General features: G+C 40.7%; 2 protein-coding genes across 3 annotated transcripts; one reads left to right on the top strand and one right to left on the bottom strand.

Annotated features, from left to right (window-relative positions):
• Positions 1–303: 303 nt before the first annotated feature.
• LOC139204219 (GTPase IMAP family member 2-like) lies at positions 304–6,509 on the top strand. 2 transcript variants are annotated; one of them, XM_070834202.1, is made up of 6 exons: positions 304–356; positions 1,788–1,862; positions 3,737–3,787; positions 4,419–4,475; positions 4,753–5,290; positions 5,648–6,509. In XM_070834202.1, the coding sequence occupies exons 2-6, from the start codon at positions 1,844–1,846 to the stop codon at positions 5,682–5,684; spliced, it is 702 nt and encodes a 233-aa protein (XP_070690303.1). In that variant the 5' UTR covers positions 304–356; positions 1,788–1,843; the 3' UTR covers positions 5,685–6,509. The 2 variants fall into 2 exon arrangements, with proteins under 2 accessions (XP_070690303.1, XP_070690302.1); XM_070834201.1 differs by lacking the exons at positions 304–356; positions 1,788–1,862 and having other exon boundaries at positions 3,692–3,787.
• Positions 6,510–8,991: 2,482 nt separating this feature from the next.
• Positions 8,992–26,474, bottom strand: LOC139204214 (GTPase IMAP family member 8-like). The gene is made up of 2 exons (XM_070834195.1): positions 25,797–26,474; positions 8,992–12,057 (listed from the first exon to the last, which is right to left on the bottom strand). Exons 1-2 carry the CDS (start codon positions 25,867–25,869, stop codon positions 9,422–9,424), a joined length of 2,709 nt encoding a protein of 902 aa, XP_070690296.1. The 5' UTR covers positions 25,870–26,474; the 3' UTR covers positions 8,992–9,421.
• Positions 26,475–27,116: the final 642 nt, after the last annotated feature.

The raw sequence follows: 27,116 nt of genomic DNA, 5'->3' as shown, positions 1-27,116 counted from the left end.
AGCCTCCAGAGCTATTTCGCCTCAGAAAATGTGTTTTGTCACGTGCCCCCGTGTGTGTGTCTGTGTGTTGGTGTCTTGGTTCTCTCTCTCCCCACAGGTTCCTCCTCTGCAGGAGAGGTGCAGCAGGTGTCCCTGATCAGTGATTACTCACATGTCAAATGGTGTTTTGTACTTTGTGAAAAATGTAGAATCAAACCTGATCATGTTCACGTTGTTTTTTTCCTCTCTGAACCTTCTTTACTTTCACTTCAGTCACTTTGTGTGACTTCAGCAGGTGAGTCCAAAACTCAACTCAACAGCTGCAGACGGCTGAGATGAGCAGTCGGAGCTGAATATTGATCACCGATCATCCTCAGGTGAGTGCTGGCTGCTCTGATCAGATTTACAGCTTGTTATTATCACCGTGTTCACTGAGTGAGCTGGAAACACACTTCGGTTCGCTCACATGAATTACTGACACTCTGAGCTGATAAATCAGACTTCAGGCAGACGTGGTTCACCTGTTCAGGTGCTGCAGGTGGAAACACACAGGTGTCACATGTCTGCAAGAAAACTGCAGGTTTTCTGAATCTCTAAATCCAGGTTGTGTCTCTTCCTGTGTTTTTTAGTCTGACGTGAGCGAGACTATCTTTGCTGTTTCATCCCAGATCATCAACATTTAAATCAAATGAAACCTTTTCAGGTTTCACTGGTTAAACAGAAGCAGACGGAGCAGGTAGCCCCTATAACTCTATAACTAATGTAGCCTCAGCTCTTTTTTATTGGTCTTAAAGGAACCCGTGTTTTCTGTCCCACATTAACTGTCCATGTTTTACAAGTGCGTCATTTCAGGGAAAACTACAGAGAACAAGTTAATCCAGTTAATCCACACACATCCAGCTACACACACACACACACACACACACACAGAAGTTTAGAGACTGAATTCAGAGTAAAGTTGATCCAAATAGAAGAGTAATAATGAAGATAGTTAGACACAGATGATCTCATTGTATTTACTTTTTTACTCTGACTGGTGGAGCAGCAACATTTTCAGCTGGTGAGTCAACTCAAGCAAACTGTAACATGGGTTCATGTTCTCCTGGTGCAGAACAGGAACAGTGATTGGGTAGTCTGTCTGTACAAGGCTGCAAAGTCTCATCTCTTTGATCATTGATCACTGATTGATTGATGTGTTGTCTGCTCAGATCAGATTGGCAGCTTTGACCAGGTTGTATCATCACAATAACAGTAACTCACAGGTTTAACAGACAGATACACTGTTGGAGTTCAGTGTAGTAAATAGTGGTTCATTTTATTTCATTCAGCTTTAGCACATTGCCGTGGTTCTTAACCAGCTATCTAGTGTGTGCTCAATAAATGAATACATTTATTGTGTTTGCAATTTGGGAATGTGTGTGTGTGGTATTGTATTCTATCCTTTGTCCTTTTTATTTCTGCCTCATAGAACAGTTTGCAGTTGCTTGTTTTCACAGATCCAATGCTAGGCTACATATTTTATATCTAAAACATGAATATTTCTGTAGAAAGGACCGATATAGATATTTGAAGAAGAGACAACAGATATGTGAATCAATGAAACAATCACTGTGTTGTGTCATATTGTTGATCGACCTGCATCATCCTGTCAGGGTTCGTTTTGGGCTCCTTAATGACTCTCTGTACTTTCTGCCTCACATATGGTTTCTTTCCACACACCACATGGACTTTGAGTTTGTGTTCACTGATGTAACCTGCTGATGTTAACAAACAAGGTAATGTAGGATTTTACACTTTCCTCTCTTTAGGTTTTAAAATCCTGCTGTTTGTTTGAAGTTTCTCACGTTTCCAGCAGAGCGACATCATGGGATGTTGGTTTTCTGGTAAGACACACTGGATAACACACTGTCTGCTCTCATTGTATCATTACACACACAAACAACTGTGTTCTCAGAGGTGGTTGTTAAAGTCATTTATAGTGTCATTATCTCTGAGAAATCAGGTTCCACAGGAAATGCATGAGCCTTCATCCTTTCTCATGTCCCATTTTATCTCAGGCCCCAAATAACAGGCCAACATTACTGCTCCTGGTCAGTGTTTTGGTGACTCTAAATTACCATCAGGGTGAATGTGAGCGATAGTAACCTGTCCAGGTGTGTCCAGGTCCATGACCTTGATCATCTATCCATCTGTCAAGTTTGGAGAATTGATGGATGGATGGATGCTATTGGAAACAAAAGCTGAGCTAAAAAAGGAAACACAGACATTAAAAATGATCAGATCTTATTTTAGGGCTGTGATGTGTTTGTTTTCATGTTAGTCCTTCTTTGGTAACAGTATTTTTAATGCTGAACTACAACAAAGCATGACCAGCCCTGTGAATGCTAAAGTCCGTCCCTGACTTCCTGAGTGAGTGATGAAGTTCCAGCGTTGGCTGATCAAGTGTTGGACTGTTGACTATTGTACTTTCAGTATTAAAAGGTGCAGACAGTCCTTTTAAGCTGTTGTTGTGTGTGTGTGAGACACTGTGGTGTGGGTCCTCTGCCCCATGAGCTATGAGCATGCAGGAGGCATTTCTGCTCAACACATCAGCTGTCACAGTGTTCAGTACTGACAGAACAAGGCTGCTCACTCTGCTATGCAGCTCTTCAGAGCCAAGAAAGAATAATTGTTAACTCATATCAATTCATGGCCAGACTTTATCACTGTTCTACAATCCCTGTGTTACGGCCCCGGCCGTCTTTGTTCTGTTGTGTGTGGTCCTGTGTTGTCCTTGTGTTTGTGTCGGAGTGAGTGTTCTCTTTTTTTTAGCAGCTGTGTTGGTCCTGCCCACCTCCAACCAGCGAACGGGTGTGATTGGTTCCTGCAGCAGCATCCGAACATTTAAACCAAGGGAGTTCCAGTCCCCAGCGGGAACCTCGGCTTAACAGCAGCTAGATTGGAACTTTGTTGTGAACTTTGTCCTCAGATCGGTTCTGTAGTAGATTGCTAGTGGTGCTCTGATTAGGTTTGTAGTTTGGGTGGTGGTTTTGATTGTTCGTTTGTTTGATAGTTAGATAGTCACTGTACATATATTGCACTATTTTGGTTTTGTTCTTGGATCTTTTTACCTGCACGTCAGGCCTCTTTCTGTTGGTACAATAAATTGGTAAATTTGATTTGGAAACAAAGTTTGTTTTTTCTCACTCTTATGTTGTGTCCCAACTCCCCTAGACTGGGTCATAACACCCTGTAAAGAAAGAAGTCAAGTATTTGGAACAACAACTTAAAAGCTATTTATTAATTCTGACCCAAGCACGTGTTTGGGCCCAGTGACTGGAACCACCTGAAGCCGTTGTGCAGTCACTTCATTTAATGATATTTTATGGTACAAAATGACAGTGCAGCCTTTAAAGACTATTACAAAGTAGAACAGTGATACTGAGACTGAACCACTGAATTGAAGTGGTAGCAGCTTGTATTAATAAGTAGGCTCTGTGTGATGACTGCTAAAGAAGTGCTACCATCCACCTATTCACAACAATAGGCTCCAACATTCAATGATAACAGGAACTTTCCTGTAGACTTGTTGTTTACTGGGATGGATTGAACAACACAAGTCACTACTACACTGAAGTCTTCAGCAATGTCAGTGTTTACTGCCCAAATGATTTATTTTCCTTCAGCAGCTTTAGCTTTAAGCCTTCAGTATCAAACAGTGAATTCAACAGTCCCTTTAGGGGTTTTTAATCAATGTTCTGTATCCTCACACTAACAGCTGAGAGGCCTCCACCGAATCTCAGCAGCAGCAGACGGCAGCCTCCTGACGGTGAGTTAAACCAAACTGAGTTCTGATTCTTCTTCTGTATATCAATATGTAGAGTTCCAGTGTTTGCAGGTGGTGGGTACAAAATGACATCTGATTTTATTTGAATAGCTGCAATCTCACAAGTTTCAAGTTAATAATGGGTGACGTCCACCTTTAAGAGCCTGTGACTTCTAGTAACCTGTCCAGGTGTGTCCAGGTCCATGACCTTGATCATCTATCCATCTGTCAAGTTTGGAGAATTGATGGATGGATGTTTGCTTTATGCCTGCTGACACTGATTCTTACCGCCTCCAATACAGTAACTGATGATCATACATTCAATATTTATCTCCCACAAAATATCTGATGAATAAATCAAAAATCTAAACACAACTTTGCCCTGAAGGCAGAAAGTTCCTCTTCTTCTCTTTGCATTCTGTCACTTTTTATTGACTGAATTCCTTTTTGTTGATGCAGATACAAGTTTAATCAACTCAGTATTGTCAGTCGATGATAATTGTATCTGTGTGTTCAGTCTGTGAAAATGTCAATGCTGCTTGTGTGGATCAATAATCACTGTAACAAGCATGTTTATTACAGGTTACATGTGGAGGAAAGAATGAAAATATCTACATTATGTGTTTCCTTACAGGACAAGATGTGCCAAGTTTAAGACACAGAAGAAGCTATGAATTCCTGCCACCTTTCAGTGAGTAAAACTGAAGTCAGAAATATTCTCGTCTTCATTAACTACAAATACAGACCATTTTACCATTTATCTAAACTTTCAGTATTTTGTTGTATTTTTGTCTCACATTTTATTTTCTTTAGATATTTTTGTGCTCACAGGTGAATCTGTCAGCTTCAGGTTGATCAGTCCACCTTAAAGAAGCTCTGACTTTCTTAGTGGTCGTTAATACAATTTTATTGCATTCAACATGGATTAATTCCACGTTTTGTTGTGTTTTCACTTTTTTTCTTTCCAGTGTCTGAGCTGAGGGTTGTTCTTCTGCGGAACAGCTGGTCTCAGAGGAGCTCAGAGGGGAACTTCATACTGAGAGAGACTGAGTTCAACACAGAGGAAGAGCCAGATCACTGTGTGAGAGTCACAGGACAGATGATGGAGAAAGAAATAGTTCTCATCAACACCCCAGATCTGCTGCATCCCGACCTCTCTGAGGACAAACTGACAGAACATGTAGAAACATGTAAGAGACTCTCTGATCCTGGACCTCATGTGTTCCTGCTGGTTCTACAGCCTGAAGACTTCACTGAGGAGCACAAACTGAGGCTCAGCAGAGTCCTTCAGCTCTTCAGTGATCGATCATCTGATCATTCACTGGTTCTGATATCAACGCCCAGAGAGGAGACAGCAGGTTTCATGGAAAGATATCGGCAACATCCACCCTTAAAAGAAATGATCAGAGAATGTCGGTACAGGTTTTTGTGGCAGAAGGACCTTGAACTTGATGAGCTGTTAACACGCATGGTTCAAATTGAGAAAGAGAACAACAACACAAGAATGTGTAGATGAGTTGTACAAAAATTTATCAGTTATGATGAATATAAGTGTGAATATATGTATAAATATTGATAAGTACATGGCAGATGGGTTTAATACCAGTCTTATACATTAGTGCACATGTATGTTGGGCTTCACTATACGGTGAACAGCACATAGTGAAACCGCATGTTTCTTTGTCTGTAAAACTATTGGGCTCCTTTCCCCAATGCCCCCAGTTTCACAGATAGGTGTGAAATCACCCCGCACCCAGCTCCACAGTCGCCATTGGCCGGAGGGGACGCATGATTTTACGACCTCAGCCCAAGAAAACCAGTTCACCCTCACTGAACTCTCTCTTTCTGATGTCTCTCCTGCAGAGGAGAGACCAGCTCAATTCAGCTAAGCTCTGCCTGAGTGTGGTCTGTCCAGAGCAGCCACCTCCTTCATGGTAGCGACACAAGGTCCTGCCTGAAGTAAGCAGATCAGCGCCAGCAGGCACGACCCAGAGTCTGCCAGCTGATAACCAGAACCAACAACAGGAGCACACCAGCAAGTTAGCACAGAGCTGCTAACTAACAGGAACAAAGGAGCGACCGGATTCCTCCAGCCTGCAACCACACAGCAACGGACAAGAACCACACCTTTCCTCCAGCAACAGGCTGAGAAAGCAGCACCCTCAAGGACACTTCTTCTACCCCTTTAAGGACTGGTAACAAACTCTAACTGGGCATCATTAACATAGCATTACTGCATACATGGTTTACCCCTGTTAATGTATTGACTTGCTTTAATGTTCATTGAGTTTGATTATTGTGATGTGTTGTAAATTACTGTGCAGCCATTAAGTTTAGTTGATGTTAGTCTACAAACTAACCATCCTGTCTTAACCTGCACCTTTATCTCTCTCACACACACAGTCTGCAACAGGCCACTGAGGGACAAAGCTAAGCTAACAGCACTTAGCTTTCCTTTGTCTGCCTCTGACCCACACCCCAGGGGGTCTGGCCATCACCATTTGGTCTCTCTCCCCCACCTTTGTGGGCCCATCTCACATTCCTCAGCCTTATCACACACACACACACACACACACACTTCATATTATTTGTTAGTTTAGTCATAGAGATTTAGTTAGATTGTTTGATTGATTTCTGTAACAGCAGATGTCTTTAATACCTACTCTGCTTCAGCTGTACTTACAACAAAAGTACAAGTCCTTCACCTTAATGAGTAACAAATGATGTCCCTGAATTTTGCTCTGTTTTAATAAATGTTTTAATACCTGCGGTCTCCTTTAATGTTGTACAAGGGTGAACACTGCCAACCTCTACACTGACAAGAACTCCAAAATCCTTCAGCTAGCTATCAATGTGGTAATTTTGGTAGTAATTATTAAATTAATTATAAAACATAATTCCAAATTGATAGTTTAGTATTTTTATGAGACTAAATCAATTAAAACGGCTGTCTTTTCCTCTTTTTTCGAGGTGGTGCCCCAATCGAGGTGGACTTTAATCAAAGTTCATTTATTTTAATAATTATTAATTATCTTTGATAATTATTAATTATTTCTGATAGCCAAATTGAACATTACCACTTGTCAAAGCACAACATGTATATGTAGAGATGATCATTGTACATACACAGAATTGCCATTAATTTATATAATTATTAATCATCTTTGGTTATTGATTATTTCTGATAGCCAAACTGCCCCATACACGGTACCATTCACAACATTTAAACAAGTAAAGAACACACGTGACCTTCTATCAGGTCACATTACTTCCTCAGCAACACGTCACACGGCTGTCAGCGTAGATGTTTTTAAACCTGCTTATATGCTTAAACGTTCGAGATTGAAAGCTGTTTATTAAAAAAAACATCCAGCATATAAACAATTACCAACTGAACCTTGTGGTTGAGCTGCTTTGACAGAGGATCTTAACTCACAGGTGTAGTAAAGGGATCTTTGAGCTATGTTAATGTTCACAACACCTCAGGAAGTGAGAACAATGAAATAAATTAATAGATAGATTTTAAAATAAACACCACACTAACTGTTCAGAAAAGTCATAATGTAGAAACTTTAATTAATTCATTACATAATGTCATTTCATTTTTACTACATAACACATTGATTTTCATGCCCACTTGCAGCTTCAGTTGGATTAAGACCTACTTTAGTAACAGTTCATAAAAGCCATATCTGACAAATAGGCCTTCTGTGGTGGAAATGTTTTGTATTGTATGAATAAAGAAGAGTCTGATGTCTGGAGTATTAGTTTGGTTTAATTGAGACAATCATCACAGGAGTGATACAAGGTTCTTCCCCGAGCTAATCTCAGGGTGGGAGTCTTACAGTAAGCTTTGCTCCGTGGTGTTTGCGTCAGTCTCCTGGACAGGTGCTACCCCTGGTTTACCATCAGCGTATCCTATTATTTAAGTTATTTAAGAAAAAGGGAGTTTAGCTCGTGAAGCTGATCTTCAAGGTTGGTTCATCAGAGAAAAAGGAGTATCGCTTGTGCAGAAGACTGAGACAAAGGGAGTAAAGTTGGAAAGTTGGTCTGACCTTGGAGGTCAGGTCAAAATGGAGTTCCCAGGAAGGTACTGTTAAGACCATGAGAGCTAAACAAGCACATAAGAACTGATGATCATGAGAATATATGATAACACACAGAGTATATGAAAATTCTATTACACTTCCACGAAAAATAATAATAATCAGAATCAGATTTAATCATGTATGAGAACACATACTGTACTTACACATGAACAGAAAAAAAACAACCAAGAACAACAAAGTCGATGTAAAGTAGTAAAAATAGAGTAAAAAGGCTCAATATTTCTATATGCACATAATGATTACATAGAAAATAAACCAGACCATTATTTTCACATGTGACAGACACCTTGGAGTCAGTTATTGTCTCTCGTACCGCGGCCAGTTATCAGTGTGATGAAGTGTTTGTAGTCAGCGTGGATTAAGACCTAATGCAGAACACACTTTGGCACAATCTGCCTGTTTCAGATGAGCTTCTGACATCTCAGACTCCAGTTAGGTGTGATTGTTGAGAGACACGTCTTGACGTCGCAGGTGCTGCCACAGTTTTCAAACAGTGTGGGAGGAGAGGAGCGGTGACCAATGAGGACGCAGCATGAAAACTGGAGGAGGGCCGCAGATATACAGACACAGGGCCAATTTAAATCTGCTGCTTTCACTCAGTTCAGCAGCAGGACATTATGCAGGCAGCTCTTGGACGGACACTCTGCTTTATTCTGTCTCAGGACGTTCAGTTCAGCGGAGGGACTTTTCTGACGACAAGCTACTCACAAACAGTTACTTTGGCTGTTTTAATAGATATTTTTTAAAGTTAACTCATCTATATTGTTTTGTGGCACAAAGACTTTGATGTCTAATGTGAGAATGAGACAGTAGATTGTTTTCTGGCTCCTCCCTCTCTCTCCTCATCTCCTCCTCCTTCTCCTTCAGGATTCTCTCCATTTCTTTCTTTGTTGCTGCAACATCCGTCCACTTCACTCTCTGCTCTCTGACAACAGTTTGGGACTTATTCTGGCTTGATTTGACTTTAGACTCCTCTCTTCCTGGACTGGTGTTTCCCAAAGAGCTCTTTCTACATCCAGTCTTCCTGATCAGCACAATCCTGAGACAATACCTACAACCTCAGAAGAACTGGAGTTACTAATGTTCATCATTGCTGCTGAACTGGTTCAAGACTATTATGTAAAACATCTTGTTCTTGTGTCTCAGCTCCTCCAGTTCACCGTCTATCATGGTGATACGTTTCTTTGGCTGTGTGACTTTTTCCTTTTGTGCACATGCAAATGTTTTGGCTGTGTTGCTGTGTGGTCCATCTTTAGACTGACTCACTTCTGTCACCATGTCCAACATCTCTGGGATCTGCTGCTAATAATAACAATGCTTGTGGCTTTTCAGACACCATAAAGTAGATGGAAACAAAACAGTGTGATCACATATTTACATAAAAACAATTCAAAATATTAGAATTGGTGGTGTTTTTTTTTTCTTAGTGGTCTAATTGGACACTGTGGAGCAAACCTGTGTTGTTAAATGAGATTCAGGTGATATTTAATTGATGTAATTTCAAAATGATCAAGAGTCAGTTGGGTGATCAGAGGATGATGCATTTGTTTTGGTATTTCTGTTTTAGGTCATTTAATTCTCCTTCATGACGTCTCTCCAAGTCCTCTACTTGTTCTTTTAGGTCCTTGGAGTGTTTCTCTCTAAACTCAAATTCTTCACCTTGTTTTCTGGCCTCATCTTCATATTTCTTCTTCATTTCCTTTTTTTCTTTCTTATAGGTTTCCTCTAATTCTTTTCTCTCTTTTTCTTCTTGTTCTCTTCTCATTCGGTCGTCCTCTTTTCTTTTCTTTTCATGTTTTTGTCTTTCCTGCTCGTATTCTTCTTGGAGCTTTTCTAAGTCCTGTCGTTTCTGTTTATCTTCTTGATGTCGTTTTTTCCACCATTCGTTTCTTTCCTTCTGCCAGTCCTCTTGTTGCTTTCTCTTCTCTTCTCTGCTCTGCTCCAGTTTTCTATCAATGGTTTTCTTTTCCTCTGATTCTGACTTTATTTTTCTCTCCAGAGCTTCAAGTTGCTGCTCCCACTGCTTTTGCTGATGTTTGAACTGCTTCTTCTTGATGTAGTTTTCCTTTTCTCTCTTTATCTGTTCTTTCTGTCTCTGCTCACGCTCCTTTTTGATTTTTTCCTCTATTTCTCTAAGTTGTTTCTCTCTCTCCTGTTCAGTTTCCACTCTCTGTTGTTCCATTCGTTTCTTCACTGCTTCCATTTCCTCCTCATGTTTTCTTTGAAGCTCCACCTTCTGTTTCTGCATTTCTTCTTCCTTCTCCTTCAGGATCCTCTTCACCTCCTTCTGTATTGCTGCCTCGGCCTCTTGGAACATCTCTGAGGTGTAGCAGCTGCCGCCATTTTCCTTCAGCATTTTGACTGACTTTGTCATCAACTCTCTGACTTGTGTGCGATCTGTCTGCTCATTGTTGTTGAAGACCTGGTATCTTCTTCCACAATCATTCATCAGTGTTGTCAAAAGGCCATCACGGTCTTCTTCCATGTAACTCTCAATTGTTTGATTTTTCAAATCATCCCCTTTGGTGAATATAATGATGATGAAATCTTGTGAATTCTTGCCAAAACATGTCTTGATCAGCTCCACAAAGTCTCTTTCCTCTTGTGTAAATCGGCCGATCTGCAGCACCAGCAGGAACACATGAGGTCCAGGAGACAACAAGCCAATGCAGTTCACAAGCTCCTGCTGAACCTCATCATTGGACAGAGTCGTGTCAAACAAGCCGGGAGTGTCGACCAAAACAACGGTCCGCCCGTCAATCTCTGCTGTCACTTTCTCGCAAAATCTGGTCACAGAACTTGAGCTGGCTTTAGATTTAAAATGTTTTTTACCCAAAATTGTGTTTCCAGTTGCACTCCTCCCACTGCCAGACCGTCCAATCAGCACCATCCTGAGACACTCTCTGTCCTGATTTCTATCATCACCTCCTCCCTCACCACTCACTGTAAGTCTCATAATAGTGCTCTGCTGCTCTACAACCTTATTCATCTGAGCCTTGGTGAACATGTCCTTTGTGAAGCATCTGGATCCTTCAACTCTCATCTTTTCCACAGCGTCCAACAACTCTGGGATCTGCTGCTTGTCCTTGATGTTGAGAACAACATATCTTCCTCCACAGCTCTGGCAGAGCTCCTGGATGTCCTTGTTTTCTTTTACAAAGTTGAGAACAGCTGGATCTGTAGGATCTGACTCCACAGTGAACAGAATCATGGTGAAGTCATTTAATCTGGAGCCAAATACTTTCTGGATGGTCTCTAACTCTCCCTTGTCTTCATCAGTGAGGGGACCCACAGGTTGGACCAGGATGAAGGCATGGACGCCCTCAGGATCACAGAGGGACACACACCTGAATGATTCCTCCATCACTGCCTCCTGAGGTTCTCCATACAAGGCAGGCAGCTCCACCAGGGAAACCACATGTCCACACACTTCTCCCTGATTTTTAACACACACTGGAGAGTTGGAGACTGAATGAAGCTCTGTCTGACCTAAAATGGTCTTGGCTGCTGAAGTCTTCCCTGCTGCTCTCCTCCCACACAGAACCAGGTTTACAGCTGCTTTGATGTGTCCAGACGCAGACTTTCCCTTCATGGTTAAACCTGGATCCTCATCCTCAACAACATCACAGCTCACATGCTCTCCATTGTTCTCCTTCACAACTTGACCCAAGCGTGTTAACAGCTCTGGAGGTTCAAGGTTCTCCTGCTTCAGGTGTCTGTATCTACACATGCTGATCAGGTCTTTTAAGGGCTGGTCTGGTGCATCTTTTTCCTTGACTCTCTCCTCTCTGGGTGCTGATATCAGAACCAGTGAATGATCAGATGATCGATCACTGAAGAGCTGAAGGACTCTGCTGAGCCTCAGTTTGTGCTCCTCAGTGAAGTCTTCAGGCTGTAGAACCAGCAGGAACACATGAGGTCCAGGATCAGAGAGTCTCTTACATGTTTCTACATGTTCTGTCAGTTTGTCCTCAGAGAGGTCAGGATGCAGCAGATCTGGGGTGTTGATGAGAAACATTTCTTTCTCTTTTAACTGTCCTGTGACTCTCACACAGTGCTCTGGCTCTTCCTCTGTGTTGAACTTTGTCTTTCCCAGTATGAAGTTCCCCACTGAGCTCCTCTGAGACCAGCTGTTCCCCAGAAGAACAACCCTCAGCTCAGACACTGGAAAGAAAACAGCTAATTAGAAAAACCTGAATGTAGACGTCATTTAAAATAACATTAAACTTAGTTAATCAATTAGGACACAGCTTTTTTTCAGATAGACTTCAGTGAATGTATCAGCTGTTATCATATGGAAAAATTTACAAATTCACTGCTGAGGTTGCAACTATTCAAATTAAATAGTGAGTTTGTACAAACCACTTGCAAACACATTAATCATAGATGTTAATATACAGAAGAATAATCATAACTTGGTTCAGTTTAACTCACTCATAGGAGGCAGCCATCTGAAGCTGCTGCTGTGCTTCAGTGGCAGCACATCATCTGTCAGTGAGAGGATACAGAACATCGATTCAATCACATGAAATCTTTGAGTAGAAGGACACTTTTTCTGGAAGGACGGGATTATTTCACTTTTGTTTTTACTTGTTTTATTTAAAACTACTACACAACTGGAACAAAACTAGAGGTGTGGGCTGAGCTTCTCCTTCGCTCTAGACGAGGGTCTACAGTAGAGGACAGAAAACAACGTTTGACCACAGACAATAGCATCTTACCATTCAGTGTAATCATATTTTCCTTTGTTTCGTCACAATATATGTGGTTGTGTTTGTCATTGTGTTACACAGTATGCCGGTGACTTATTTACTGTTTCCTGATATACTGCATAGAAAAAAAAGGTATCAAATAGGACTATGTTGGACTGTTTGGCTGCTAAAAAAGCTGCAACAGAAACATTTAAGTACATAATTCACAGGATTATAATCAAGGAACTCAAGCTCAACACTCTTCAAAATGACTTGTGTTGTGTGATCCATCCCAGTGAACAACAAATCCACAGGTGTGTTACTAAAGTAATAATATTACAATATTGGAAACCAAACAATCTTTCTTCAGCAGAAGTGGACGTGCAGCTCTGGAAACCAAACGACTTTTAGTGTAAGAATAAGAAAGAGGGTCTTTTCTTTGGAAGAACATAATATCTGCATAAACTCACTGACGAGCTTATTAACGATGTTGGACACATTCATTGAGTCAGACTAAGACCCAGGAACATATGGAAGCCTTCATGGTACAAATCAATGATCTTATCATGTTTACTTTGAATAGCCTGAGTGTTTGAGACGTGCTGTATAAATAAAGCTGCCTTGCAGAGCAGACAGTGTGTTATTGAGACTAATAAAGTCTGACTGAACTCACCTGATGCTGCAGCCGCCATAATGTCACTCTGCTGCCAACATCACACACTAATTCAGCTGGAAACCAACTGCTGGGTTTGAGAACCTACAGAGGAGGAGGATAAAATGTTTGATCATCTTTGCTTGTTAACTTAAAGGTGACCACCACTTTCACACTTGTGACCTCTGAACAAACAGATAAAGCTCAAAACCTGCACCTACAATCTGAACATATACAAACAACACTAAATGTCTTTTCTGTCAAACTGACACAAGGCCTGTGGAGACTTTTACAAATTCTAAATTCAATTTTTCACGTTATTAAGTTCATAATATGAACAGAATTCCTCAAAACACTTTAGATCAAAACTAATTATTCAATATTATGGAACAATTTTGTAAAAAACTTTTTGAAAGAAATTCATATAATGTAAAAAATTATCTTCCTTCAATAAAAGTATGTCATATACTTTTATTGTACTTCTCTCCAATGCCAACTGCAATCTTATTTTATAGGAGGATTTAACTTCCTTGTCCACATTCAATCAGACCTTGACCCCAGAAAAGATTCTTATCAGTACATTTATAGATGAATAAAGTCATAATAGCATATGGCCTCATTTTTTAAGAATTCAACAACATTTCTAAGCACCTCATCCATCCTTTCTCTACAGTTCTTCTCCTTAGAGGGTCATGGGGGTCGAGAGCACTGGGCGAGAGACGAGGTCTCCACTAAACTGGTAAGCGGTTAACCAGAGGACTGACAGATGGAGACAGACAACCACTCAGAGAGAGCCCAGACATGAGAACTCAAGCAGGTTCAAACCCTGGACGGTACAACACGTACCACACAGCACACTGTTCAAACTATATACTCCCATGACCTCCCTGAGGTGGCTGTAGCTGCTATGTTGGACTGTCGGTCTCCGATCGTGGATTTTTGAAAGTATATTGTCAGAAAGAAAATATTCTTTTTAGCTCAGTGTGATTGGTTGGATTAGTTTGTTTGAATTCATATTTCAGAAGCATCTACTCACTGTTTGAGATCCTCTTTGCTGCCAGCTGCACTCCTTCAGACCTTTGTGAGGCTCACTGTGCAGACTTGATATCAGGTTAACAGTGAGTTAATGTTTAACTAATAAAGCTGTAAAACAGGAACTGGGAACAGAAACCAAACTACTTTTAGTGTAAGAATAAGAAAGAGGGTCTTTTCTTTGGAAGAACATAATATCTGCATAAACTCACTGACGAGCTTATTAACGATGTTGGACACATTCATTGAGTCAGACTAAGACCCAGGAACATATGGAAGCCTTCATGGTACAAATCAATGATCTTATCATGTTTACTTTGAATAGCCTGAGTGTTTGAGACGTGCTGTATAAATAAAGCTGCCTTGCAGAGCAGACAGTGTGTTATTGAGACTAATAAAGTCTGACTGAACTCACCTGATGCTGCAGCCGCCATAATGTCACTCTGCTGCCAACATCACACACTAATTCAGCTGGAAACCAACTGCTGGGTTTGAGAACCTACAGAGGAGGAGGATAAAATGTTTGATCATCTTTGTTTGTTAACTTAAAGGTGACCACCACTTTCACACTTGTGACCTCTGAACAAACAGATAAAGCTCAAAACCTGCACCTACAATCTGAACATATACAAACAACACTAAATGTCTTTTCTGTCAAACTGACACAAGGTCTGTGGAGACTTTTACAAATTCTGAATTCAATTTTTCACATGTTATTAAGTTCATAATATGAACAGAATTCCTAAAAACACTTTAGATCAAAACAAATTATTCAATTCTGTGGAACAATTTTGTAAAAAACTTTTTCACAGAAATTCATATAATGTAAAAAATGATCTTCCTTGAATAAAAGTATGTCATATACTTGATTGTACTTCTCTCCAATGCCAACCACAATCTTATTTTATAGGAGGATTTAACTTCCTTGTCCACATTCAATCAGACCTTGACCCCAGACAACAGATTCTAATCAGTACATTTATAGATGAATAAAGTCATAAATATGTTCTCAGTATCAGTAAAGATTTAACACTTTAACACTCTATAGCATATGGCCTCATTTTTTAAGAATTCAACAACATTTCTAAGCACCTCATCCATCCTTTCTCTACAGTTCTTCTCCTTAGAGGGTCATGGGGGTCGAGAGCACTGGGCGAGAGACGAGGTCTCCACTAAACTGGTAAGCGGTTAACCAGAGGACTGACAGATGGAGACAGACAACCACTCAGAGAGAGCCCAGACATGAGAACTCAAGCAGGTTCAAACCCTGGACGGTACAACACGTACCACACAGCACACTGTTCAAACTATATACTCCCACGACCTCCCTGAGGTGGCTGTAGCTGCTATGTTGGACTGTCGGTCTCCGATCGTGGATTTTTGAAAGTATATTGTCAGAAAGAAAATATTCTTTTTAGCTCAGTGTGATTGGTTGGATTAGTTTGTTTGAATTCATATTTCAGAAGCATCTACTCACTGTTTGAGATCCTCTTTGCTGCCAGCTGCACTCCTTCAGACCTTTGTGAGGCTCACTGTGCAGACTTGATATCAGGTTAACAGCGAGTTAATGTTTAACTAATAAAGCTGTAAAACAGGAACTGGGAAGCTTCCCACACATGACGAACGACCAGAATCAGATTCCAATAACCTCGTGGAAAAGTGTGCCTCCAAATCCAGATCAAAAAGAGTAGTAGCAGTATATCAGGAAGAAGAACCAGTTTGTCGTCCGACCACAAAACAGTGACACTGGATGTCGAGCTAATGAGGGACGTCCTAATCAAATTCTCTGGCCGACTGTATTTTCCTAAATGACACATCTGCCCACTGCACACACTGATGGATAGTTGGATAACTGCAATAAAAACCCACAGGTGTCACAGACCTTCTAGATATTCTGGAGATTTTCCCAACTCAAGAAGTCCCTCAGTGACAGCTACTAAACATGGTGGTGCAGTCATGTGACCCAGTGACCATTAAAACCTGGGACACAACTAGCTAATTTTAAATAGTTTGTTTTTGTTATTAAAAGGTTCGTTTCAAACAATTCAATAATTCTAATACTGTCCTACATCACAAAGAACCTGTCCTGACCATATTTTCTGAAAATGTTGATATGATGCAGTGACATATATGTAACATTTCAGATCTGGACAGTTGGGGCAGCGTCTCAAAAATCAGTTCAGAGATCAGTTCCTTGTGGTCTATTTAGTCTGTTTTACTTAAAGGAGAAATGGGTCTGGGTTCTTATGGGTTAAAGACCAATAACCTCGTGGAAAAGTGTGCCTCCAAATCCAGATCAAAAAGAGTAGTAGCAGTATATCAGGAAGAAGAACCAGTTTGTCGTCCGACCACAAAACAGTGACACTGGATGTGCCATAGGCCCAGGGTCCAGCTCATAGGTTGTCTGCCTCTACGTGTCCACCTTGTGACCAATCAGTCCAGGGTGCGTCCCAGACAGGCATCAGAACAGATCCATAAAAATATCATAGTAAAAGTGGACAGTGTATGAATTATCATTACACAACTTTTTATAGTGCTCTCATGTTGGAGATGCATAAACAGAACACAGGAGATGAAAAGCTGTAAATCATTGAGAGAATGAAATAGAAACTGTTGGAGTTGAGGCTCTAAACAGACGTCATGTCAGTCACAGGGCCGACACATGCAGACAGACAACCACTCACACGCCTGCGGGCAGGTTAGGGTTAACACCAGTTAACCTGCATGTCTGTGGGACAGTGGGAGGAAGTCCAAACCAAAATCCATCATCCTAAATCCTAAACAAGGCAAAATCAAGTGGTTATCAAGTTACAGTCTCTTGGCTGTAGCAGAGGGAGACTGTTGGCAGGTGGTTGTTGTGTCTATACTGTGTGCTGGAACAGCTCCTGGAAATAAACCTGCACAAGACAGCCAGGACAAATGATCTGAGAAGACGTGTATGTTAACAAGAACAAGAAACTGCAAAGCAGAAAGACTAATTTAGGAGCAGTGCCCCCGTTATCCATTTACATTCATTCATCCAGCAGATGGTTTTGTCCAAAATGACGTACAAGTGAGGTACAATAAAGCCTGAGTCAAACAATTTACTTTATTTACAACTTTAATATGAGGTTATTGAATAATAATAATAATAATAATAATACATTTTATTTATAGGCGCCTTTCAAGGCACTCAAGGACACCGTACAACACACAGTTAAAAACAAACAGTGAAAAAGCAAGTTAGAAAGTCAAAAAAAATTAAAGAACCAAGGGGTGGGAGATCTTCAAAAGGCACTAGCTGCCAATTCACTGCTAATATGAGGCTAACTTGTAAATATTAACTCCTAAATATCCCTAAAAACTGGGGCTCCAGTGTCCCAGGAAAAGGTTGAACTTCCCCCTTTTTGCTTCCTGTTAATCAGCATCACCTCCTTCAGGTGTGCGCACCTCCGGGCAGGAAAGGTGATCTGACAAACCTGTTTCCTCGTTTTTTATTCAGCTATTCAAATGTAGAGCCTCTGTGGCAGGAAGGGAACAAAGAGAGAAGTCTGAGCTCTGCAGACGACCACTAAACTCGGGCTGATACTTGTGATGACACATGGTGGGATGATCAATCAACGGTGATTGTAAACGGTAGGAGCAGTGTTCTCTGCCTGCGCACCAGACGTCGTTCATAAATCTTACAATTTGGTTTCCTGTTATTGCACAAAGCCACCCGCTGAGTAAAATCTGTTGTTTTATGTGTTCTACAAATTAAGATAATGTTAACGTAAATTCGGCATAGATGATGCGGATTAAACAACGTTTAACGTCGACGAAAAGGCAATTTATTTAAAGGTACCTTGCACACTACACCTGGTCCCTCCCTGACCTCTGCCTGTCATGGGGCACCGCACAATAATAAGAGGAAATGTGATCAAAATAAGTGTTTCCTGGTGTTACATGTGTGCCGAATTGAGTGGCTGTAAATACAAATGTTTTTAAAAGTAATTTTGAAATCAATTTCCATAAGGTATTTCCCAGTAGCAATATAAATTGTAAATTACAAGATTTCCGCATGGAATTTGGTGTTTTACACAAGATATTGTTTGGATATGTAAATTTTAACAGTTGCTTTTTTTAAAAAGGTCAAAGTCTGTAGTTATAGTTACAGTAAGTATTTAAGCACTATTTAATATGATGTAATATACACAGTTTCAGTTTTCAGCAGGTAAATTTGGCCTTACCTGTAATATGCAGGAGGATACAAGAATTTATACTAAACACACAAAGGGCGTATTACCTGCAGCCAGTAGTGTACAGAATAGCACTGTGACACACACTGTTAAACACAGAGACAACACTTATAAAATCATGAGAAGAAGGAAATGAAGACCTGAAGATAATGAATTCCTGACTTGCTCCAGAAATATCAGATGAGAACATTTTCAATAGTCCTAATCAAGGATTTAGATTGTTCAGAATCTGTATCAGATGTGAATAACATGGAAGCAAAATGCACTTCATGCCGAATCTAGTCCTTCCTCAGATTTATTAGGTTCACAAGAATGGGACGGTGGTGAAGTGACAGTGACCTTTACCTGATCAGATCATCCTTGAGTACAAGTGGATGTTTGAAATCTGAAGAATTCCTGAGAAATCATGTTCAGGAGAATCAGATTATGAAGCATAACAGATGTAGAATGTGCAGACGGTCGTTGTCACAGAGGCATAAAAACATATTTGTAAACCTGACTGTCTGCTGCACTTTCATTCTGCACTATTACCTTTAACATAAACCACCTTCAACTATTGATAGTGTTCACTCTAAACAGACCTCATCCCTGTAGCCAACGTTAGATCGCCACCTGCTGCACAAAACTCACATCTCTCCCAAACTAAACCATCGATCAGCTGACTGGCTGTTATCTTGGGAAGCTGCTCAGGTGCTGGTTGAGCTCAGTGGTCTCTCTGGGGGCTGTGGTTTGTTGCTTTCTTTGGAGCCATAGGAGCTGGGGATCGCTGAGGGACGACCCACTCTACCGCTGAGTAACAGCCGTCCCACATGTTCTGTCAGTTTGTATTTCTCTTGCTCGGTGTTGGACTCAGTCTTTCCCAGTAGGAAGTTCCCCTCTGAGCTCCTCTGAGACCAGCTGTTCCCCTGCAGAACAACCCTCAGCCGAGACACTGAAAAGAAAGTGAAAACACAACAAAATGTGGAATTAATTCATGTTGAATGCAATAAAATTGGATTAACGACCACTAAGAACGTTTTTTAAGGTGGACTGATCAACTTAAAGTTTACAAATTCAGCTGTAAGCTAGTTTAGATAGTTAATGCAGACAAGAATATTACTATTATTATTATAATTAACATTATTATTATTATTATTATAAAATAAAACATCAACAGACTGAACAAACTGATTAAGAAGGCCGGCTCTGTGATTGGCTGCAAACCGGACACTTTTGAAGTGGTGGTGGAAAGGAGGACCATGAACAAACTGTTGTCCATTCTGGACGATCCTGACCACCCACTTCTGGACAGACAGCGGAGCAGCTTCTCAAACAGACTGGTTAAGCTCCACTGTCACAAGGACCGATACAGGAAATCATTCCTGCCAACAGCCATAAGACTGTTTAACAAGTGAACTCTGGCTGGCAGAGAGCTCTCAGCACCCTCTGCTATTTAACAAATATGTATTTCTGTTCTTTAACGTGCACTATAGTTTTTATTTTATTTAACTCGCACTTTGGTTTTAATCTTTTTTATCAATTTATCTGCTTATTTATTATCTGCTTATTATTGTTGTATTCATGGTGGTGGTCACTTTTACTCGCTATCTATCTATCTATCTATAATATTTCTGACTTCAGTTTTACTCACTGTGAGGTGGCAGGAATTAAAAGCTGCTGCTGCGTTCTAAACTTGACACATCTTGTCCTGTAAGGAAACACATAATGTAGATATTTTCATTCTTTCCTCCACATGTAACCTGTAATAAACATGCTTGTTACAGTGATTATTGATCCACACAAGCAGCTTTGACATTTTCACAGACTGAACACACAGATACAATTATCATCGACTGACAATACTGAGTTGATTAAACTTGCATCTGCATCAACAAAAAGGAATTCAGTCAATAAAAAGTGACAGAATGCAAAGAGAAGAAGAGGAACTTTCTGCCTTCAGGACAAAGTTGTGTTTAGATTTTTGATTCATTCATCAGATATTTTGTGGGAGATAAATATTGAATGTATGATCATCAGTTACTGTATTGGAGGCGGTAAGAATCAGTGTCAGCAGGCATGAAGCAAACATCCATCCATCAATTCTCCAAACTTGACAGATGGATAGATGATCAAGGTCATGGACCTGGACACACCTGGACAGGTTACTAGAAGTCACAGGCTCTTAAAGGTGGACGTCACCCATTATTAACTTGAAACTTGTGAGCTTGCAGCTATTCAAATAAAATTAGATGTCATTTTGTACCCACCACCTGCAAACACTGGAACTCTACATATTGATATACAGAAGAAGAATCAGAACTCAGTTTGGTTTAACTCACCTTTAGGAGGCTGCTGTGTGCTGCTGCTGCGCTTCCTGAACAGCCTCTGAAGAAATGCTGTGAGGATACAGAACATTGATTAAACACTGAACTCCACTGCTCCTCTAAAGTGCCCATGAATTGATATGAGTTAACAATTATTCTTTCTTGGCTCTGAAGAGCTGCATAGCAGAGTGAGCAGCCTTGTTCTGTCAGTACTGAACACTGTGACAGCTGATGTGTTGAGCAGAAATGCCTCCTACATGCTCATAGCTCATGGGGCAGAGGACCCACACCACAGTGTCTCACACACACACAACAACAGCTTAAAAGGACTGTCTGCACCTTTTAATACTGAAAGTACAATAGTCAACAGTCCAACACTTGATCAGCCAACGCTGGAACTTCATCACTCACTCAGGAAGTCAGGGACGGACTTTAGCATTCACAGGGCTGGTCATGCTTTGTTGTAGTTCAGCATTAAAAATACTGTTACCAAAGAAGGACTAACATGAAAACAAACACATCACAGCCCTAAAATAAGATCTGATCGTGTGTGTCTTACCAGGAATCCAACGTCTGTCTGCCATGATGTCGCTCTGCTGGAAACGTGAGAAACTTCAAACAAACAGCAGGATTTTAAAACCTAAAGAGAGGAAAGTGTAAAATCCTACATTACCTTGTTTGTTAACATCAGCAGGTTACATCAGTGAACACAAACTCAAAGTCCATGTGGTGTGTGGAAAGAAACCATATGTGAGGCAGAAAGTACAGAGAGTCATTAAGGAGCCCAAAACGAACCCTGACAGGATGATGCAGGTCGATCAACAATATGACACAACACAGTGATTGTTTCATTGATTCACATGTCTTTTGTCTCTTCTTCAAATATCTATATCGGTCCTTTCTACAGAAATATTCATGTTTTAGATATAAAATATGTAGCCTGGCATTGGATCTGTGAAAACAAGCAACTGCAAACTGTTCTATGAGGCAGAAATAAAAAGGACAAAGGATAGAATACAAAACCACACACACACATTCCCAAATTGCAAACACAATAAATGTATTCATTTATTGAGCACACACTAGATAGCTGGTTAAGAACCACGGCAATGTGCTAAAGCTGAATGAAATAAAATGAACCACTATTTACTACACTGAACTCCAACAGTGTGTGAGCCGACAGTGTATCTGTCTGTTAAACCTGTGAGTTACTGTTATTGTGATGATACAACCTGGTCAAAGCTGCCAATCTGATCTGAGCAGACAACACACCAATCAATCAGTGATCAATGATCAAAGACATGAGACTTTGCAGCCTTGTACAGACAGACTACCCAATCACTGTTCCTGTTCTGCACCAAGAGAACATGAACCCATGTTACAGTTTGGAGTGTGTGTGTGTGTGTGTGTGTGTGTGCGTGTGTGTGTGTAGCTGGATGTGTGTGGATTAACTGGACTAACTTGTTCTCTCTAGAATTTCCTGAAATGACACACTTGTAAAACATAGACAGTTAATGTGGGACAGAAAACACAGGTTCCTTTAAGACCAATAAAAAAGAGCTGAGGCTACATTAGTTATAGAGTTATAGGGGCTACCTGCTCCGTCTGCTTCTGTTTAACCAGTGAAACCTGAAAAGGTTTCATTTGATTTAAATGTTGATGATCTGGGATGAAACAGCAAAGATAGTTTCGCTCACGTCAGACTAAAAAACACAGGAAGAGACACAACCTGGATTTAGAGATTCAGAAAACCTGCAGTTTTCTTGCAGACATGTGACACCTGTGTGTTTCCACCTGCAGCACCTGAACAGGTGAACCACGTCTGCCTGAAGTCTGATTTATCAGCTCAGAGTGTCAGTAATTCATGTGAGCGAACCGAAGTGTGTTTCCAGCTCACTCAGTGAACACGGTGATAATAACAAGCTGTAAATCTGATCAGAGCAGCCAGCACTCACCTGAGGATGATCGGTGATCAATATTCAGCTCCGACTGCTCATCTCAGCCGTCTGCAGCTGTTGAGTTGAGTTTGGACTCACCTGCTGAAATTCCTTCTGTCGTCACACGAAGTGACTGAAGTGAAAGTAAAGAAGGTTCAGAGAGGAAAAAAACAACGTGAACATGATCAGGTTTGATTCTACATTTTTCACAAAGTACAAAACACCATTTGACATGTGAGTGAAACTCAGAGAGTAAACTGAACTTTATATAAACATGTTTTTATTCAGTGTTGAGAGCAAATAATTCAAACAGCGACATGGAAAATATGTTCTACACGTCTTCTTTTTGAACTCTGTATTAAGCACGGGGCTCAGAGACATTTAATCTGGTGGCAAACTCTTTAATACAACATAATATTTACATGGACAAGATACTTACTAATTACATGGTTAACTATGGCTTGGTTTGGAAAACACAAGTGACCTTTGATGCTCAAACAAGGTAATGGGGAACAGGTGGGAACGATCAGGGTGGGGCAGACGATCACCAAGGTGGGAAACACACAGGGGCAGGAAGCAAGAGGAGAGTTTAGGGTTTCAACATAAAACAGGAAGTGGGAGACAAGACTAGACACAAGTGAACATAGACAAACTAACACACACGACGAGACATGACACTCTGAACACAATCTGAATTGTGAGAAATGAATTGAGAGCTCAAACTTTATTTCTCTGGTGTGGAGTTTAACTCATATTCACACACTGTGTGTCTTCTTTGTATTTAATGCTGAAATACCTGAAGTGGGTTCGGCTCTGAAAACAAACTGTTGCTCTTCCTCATATCTAAACTGATCGTGCCGACTGTCTCTTATCAGATGATGTGAAGAACTCAAACACATTTCCATCAAATCCTGACAGACTGATCCGAGGACGACCCACACAGGATCAAAACGGTGTCACATTAAAGTGGTGGAACATAAAGTCTGTGTGCAGGTTCTCTTTATTCACCACAGAAATACTGGTGAAACATTCATGAAGCTCCTCTGGTTGCTTCCCACCACCATGTCTGATCACATGTGTTAGAAATCAGAATCAGAATCAGAATTCCTTTAATAATCCGCAGGGTGAAATTGCTTTTTGTTACAAACAGCTCCAACTCAAGTGTACAGTGTTCAGAAATAAGGAGCAATTTAGGCAATTTATAACAATATGCATTAAAAACTATTACACAGAGGTAAAAATTATTGCACCAGATGAATCCAGAGTCGCATCATATATAAACAATATAAACACTATGTACACTTTCCTGTGGCACTCTGTGGTGCATCGTGGTACAATCAGTCTAGTGCTGAAAGAACTCCTGTGTCTGACCAGCACGTAATGATAATGAGTGGAATCAGCACCTTGCAGTTTTTTAGGCCTCTGCCGAACCAGTTAAGATGCAGTTTGCATCCACGTCAGTCCAGACCCAAGATTAGCTCCCACATTCAGTCTGCAGCCAAACGTCTCCTTTGTTCCTGAGAGACCAGCAGCCAGAAAAGTGTTTCTGCAGAACACTAAGACGTCAAAGTGAAGTCGACCTCTGACCTTTTAGATAGAAAAGGTCATCACATCGTTTTGTCCTCTGAAATGTTGTCAAACATCATGAGTGTATGAATCCTTGACTTACGGCCCAAAGTGTGAAGAGTGAGGCCACAGTGACCTTTGGCTACTGAAATCTAATCGTTCAGCCTCTTGAGTCCAATCGGATGCTCGTGTCAGATGTAATGAAATTCCCTCTAGTCCTTCCTCAGATTTATTAGGTTCACAAGAATGGGACGGTGGTGAAGTGACAGTGACCTTTACCTGATCAGATCATCCTTAAGTACAAGTGGATGTTTGAAATTTGATTCGTTGTCACAGAGGCATAAAAACATATTTGTAAACCCGACTGTCTGCTGCACTTTCATTCTGCACTATTACCTTTAACATAAACCACCTTCAACTATTGATAGTGTTCACTCTAAACAGACCTCATCCCTGTAGCCAACGTTAGATCGCCACCTGCTGCACAAAACTCACATCTCTCCCAAACTAAACCATCGATCAGCTGACTGGCTGTTATCTTGGGAAGCTGCTGAGGTGCTGGTTGAGCTCAGTGGTCTCTCTGGGGGCTGTGGTTTGTTGCTTTCTTTGGAGCCATAGGAGCTGGGGATCGCTGAGGGACGACCCACTCTCCTGCTGAGTAACAGCCGTCCCACATCTTCTGTCAGTTTGTATTTCTCTTGCTCGGTGTTGGACTCAGTCTTTCCCAGTAGGAAGTTCCCCTCTGAGCTCCTCTGAGACCAGCTGTTCCCCTGCAGAACAACCCTCAGCCGAGACACTGAAAAGAAAGTGAAAACACAACAAAATGTGGAATTAATCCATGTTGAATGCAATAAAATTGGATTAACGACCACTAAGAACGTTTTTTAAGGTGGACTGATCAACTTAAAGTTTACAAATTCAGCTGTAAGCTCAAAAATAGTTTAGATAGTTAATGCAGACAAGAATATTACTATTATTATTATAATTAACATTATTATTATTATTATTATAAAATAAAACAGCAACAGACTGAACAAACTGATTAAGAAGGCCGGCTCTGTGATTGGCTGCAAACCGTACACTTTTGAAGTGGTGGTGGAAAGGAGGACCATGAACAAACTGTTGTCCATTCTGGACGATCCTGACCACCCACTTCTGGACAGACAGCGGAGCAGCTTCTCAAACAGACTGGTTAAGCTCCACTGTCACAAGGACCGATACAGGAAATCATTCCTGCCAACAGCCATAAGACTGTTTAACAAGTGAACTCTGGCTGGCAGAGAGCTCTCAGCACCCTCTGCTATTTAACAAATATGTATTTCTGTTCTTTAACGTGCACTATAGTTTTTATTTTATTTAACTCGCACTTTGGTTTTAATCTTTTTATCAATTTATCTGCTTATTTATTATCTGCTTATTATTGTTGTATTCATGGTGGTGGTCACTTTTACTCGCTATCTATCTATCTATCTATCTATAATATTTCTGACTTCAGTTTTACTCACTGTGAGGTGGCAGGAGTTCACAGCTGCTGCTGCGTTTTAAAGGTGGCACATCTTGTCCTGTAAGGAAACACATAATGTAGATATTTTCATTCTTTCCTCCACATGTAACCTGTAATAAACATGCTTGTAACAGTGATTATTGATCCACACAAGCAGCTTTGACATTTTCACAGACTGAACACACAGATACAATTATCATCGACTGACAATACTGAGTTGATTAAACTTGCATCTGCATCAACAAAAAGGAATTCAGTCAATAAAAAGTGACAAAATGCAAAGAGAAGAAGAGGAACTTTCTGCCTTCAGGACAAAGTTGTGTTTAGATTTTTGATTCATTCATCAGATATTTTGTGGGAGATAAATATTGAATGTATGATCATCAGTTACTGTATTGGAGGCGGTAAGAATCAGTGTCAGCAGGCATGAAGCAAACATCCATCCATCAATTCTCCAAACTTGACAGATGGACAGATGATCAAGGTCATGGACCTGGACACACCTGGACAGGTTACTAGAAGTCACAGGCTCTTAAAGGTGGACGTCACCCATTATTAACTTGAAACTTGTGAGCTTGCAGCTATTCAAATAAAATCAGATGTCATTTTGTACCCACCACCTGCAAACACTGGAACTCTACATATTGATATACAGAAGAAGAATCATAACTCAGTTTGGTTTAACTCACCTTCAGGAGGCTGCCGTCGTATGCTGCTGCTCTTCTTTAACAGCATCTGAAATTTTGCTGTGAGGATACAGAACATTGATTAAACACTGAACTCCACTGCTCCTCTAAAGTGCCCATGAATTGATATGAGTTAACAATTATTCTTTCTTGGCTCTGAAGAGCTGCATAGCAGAGTGAGCAGCCTTGTTCTGTCAGTACTGAACACTGTGACAGCTGATGTGTTGAGCAGAAATGCCTCCTGCATGCTCATAGCTCATGGGGCAGAGGACCCACACCACAGTGTCTCACACACACACAACAACAGCTTAAAAGGACTGTCTGCACCTTTTAATACTGAAAGTACAATAGTCAACAGTCCAACACTTGATCAGCCAACGCTGGAACTTCATCACTCACTCAGGAAGTCAGGGACGGACTTTAGCATTCACAGGGCTGGTCATGCTTTGTTGTAGTTCAGCATTAAAATACTGTTACCAAAGAAGGACTAACATGAAAACAAACACATCACAGCCCTAAAATAAGATCTGATCATTTTTAATGTCTGTGTTTCCTTTTTTAGCTCAGCTTTTGTTTCCAATAGCATCCATCCATCCATCCATCCATCCATTCTCCAAACTTGACAGATGGATAGA

This window comes from Pempheris klunzingeri, chromosome 7, assembly GCF_042242105.1.
Source record: "Pempheris klunzingeri isolate RE-2024b chromosome 7, fPemKlu1.hap1, whole genome shotgun sequence".
NCBI lineage: Eukaryota > Metazoa > Chordata > Actinopteri > Acropomatiformes > Pempheridae > Pempheris > Pempheris klunzingeri.
Note: the sequence above shows the minus strand (reverse complement) of the source record. Positions and strands in the feature narration are given on the sequence as shown.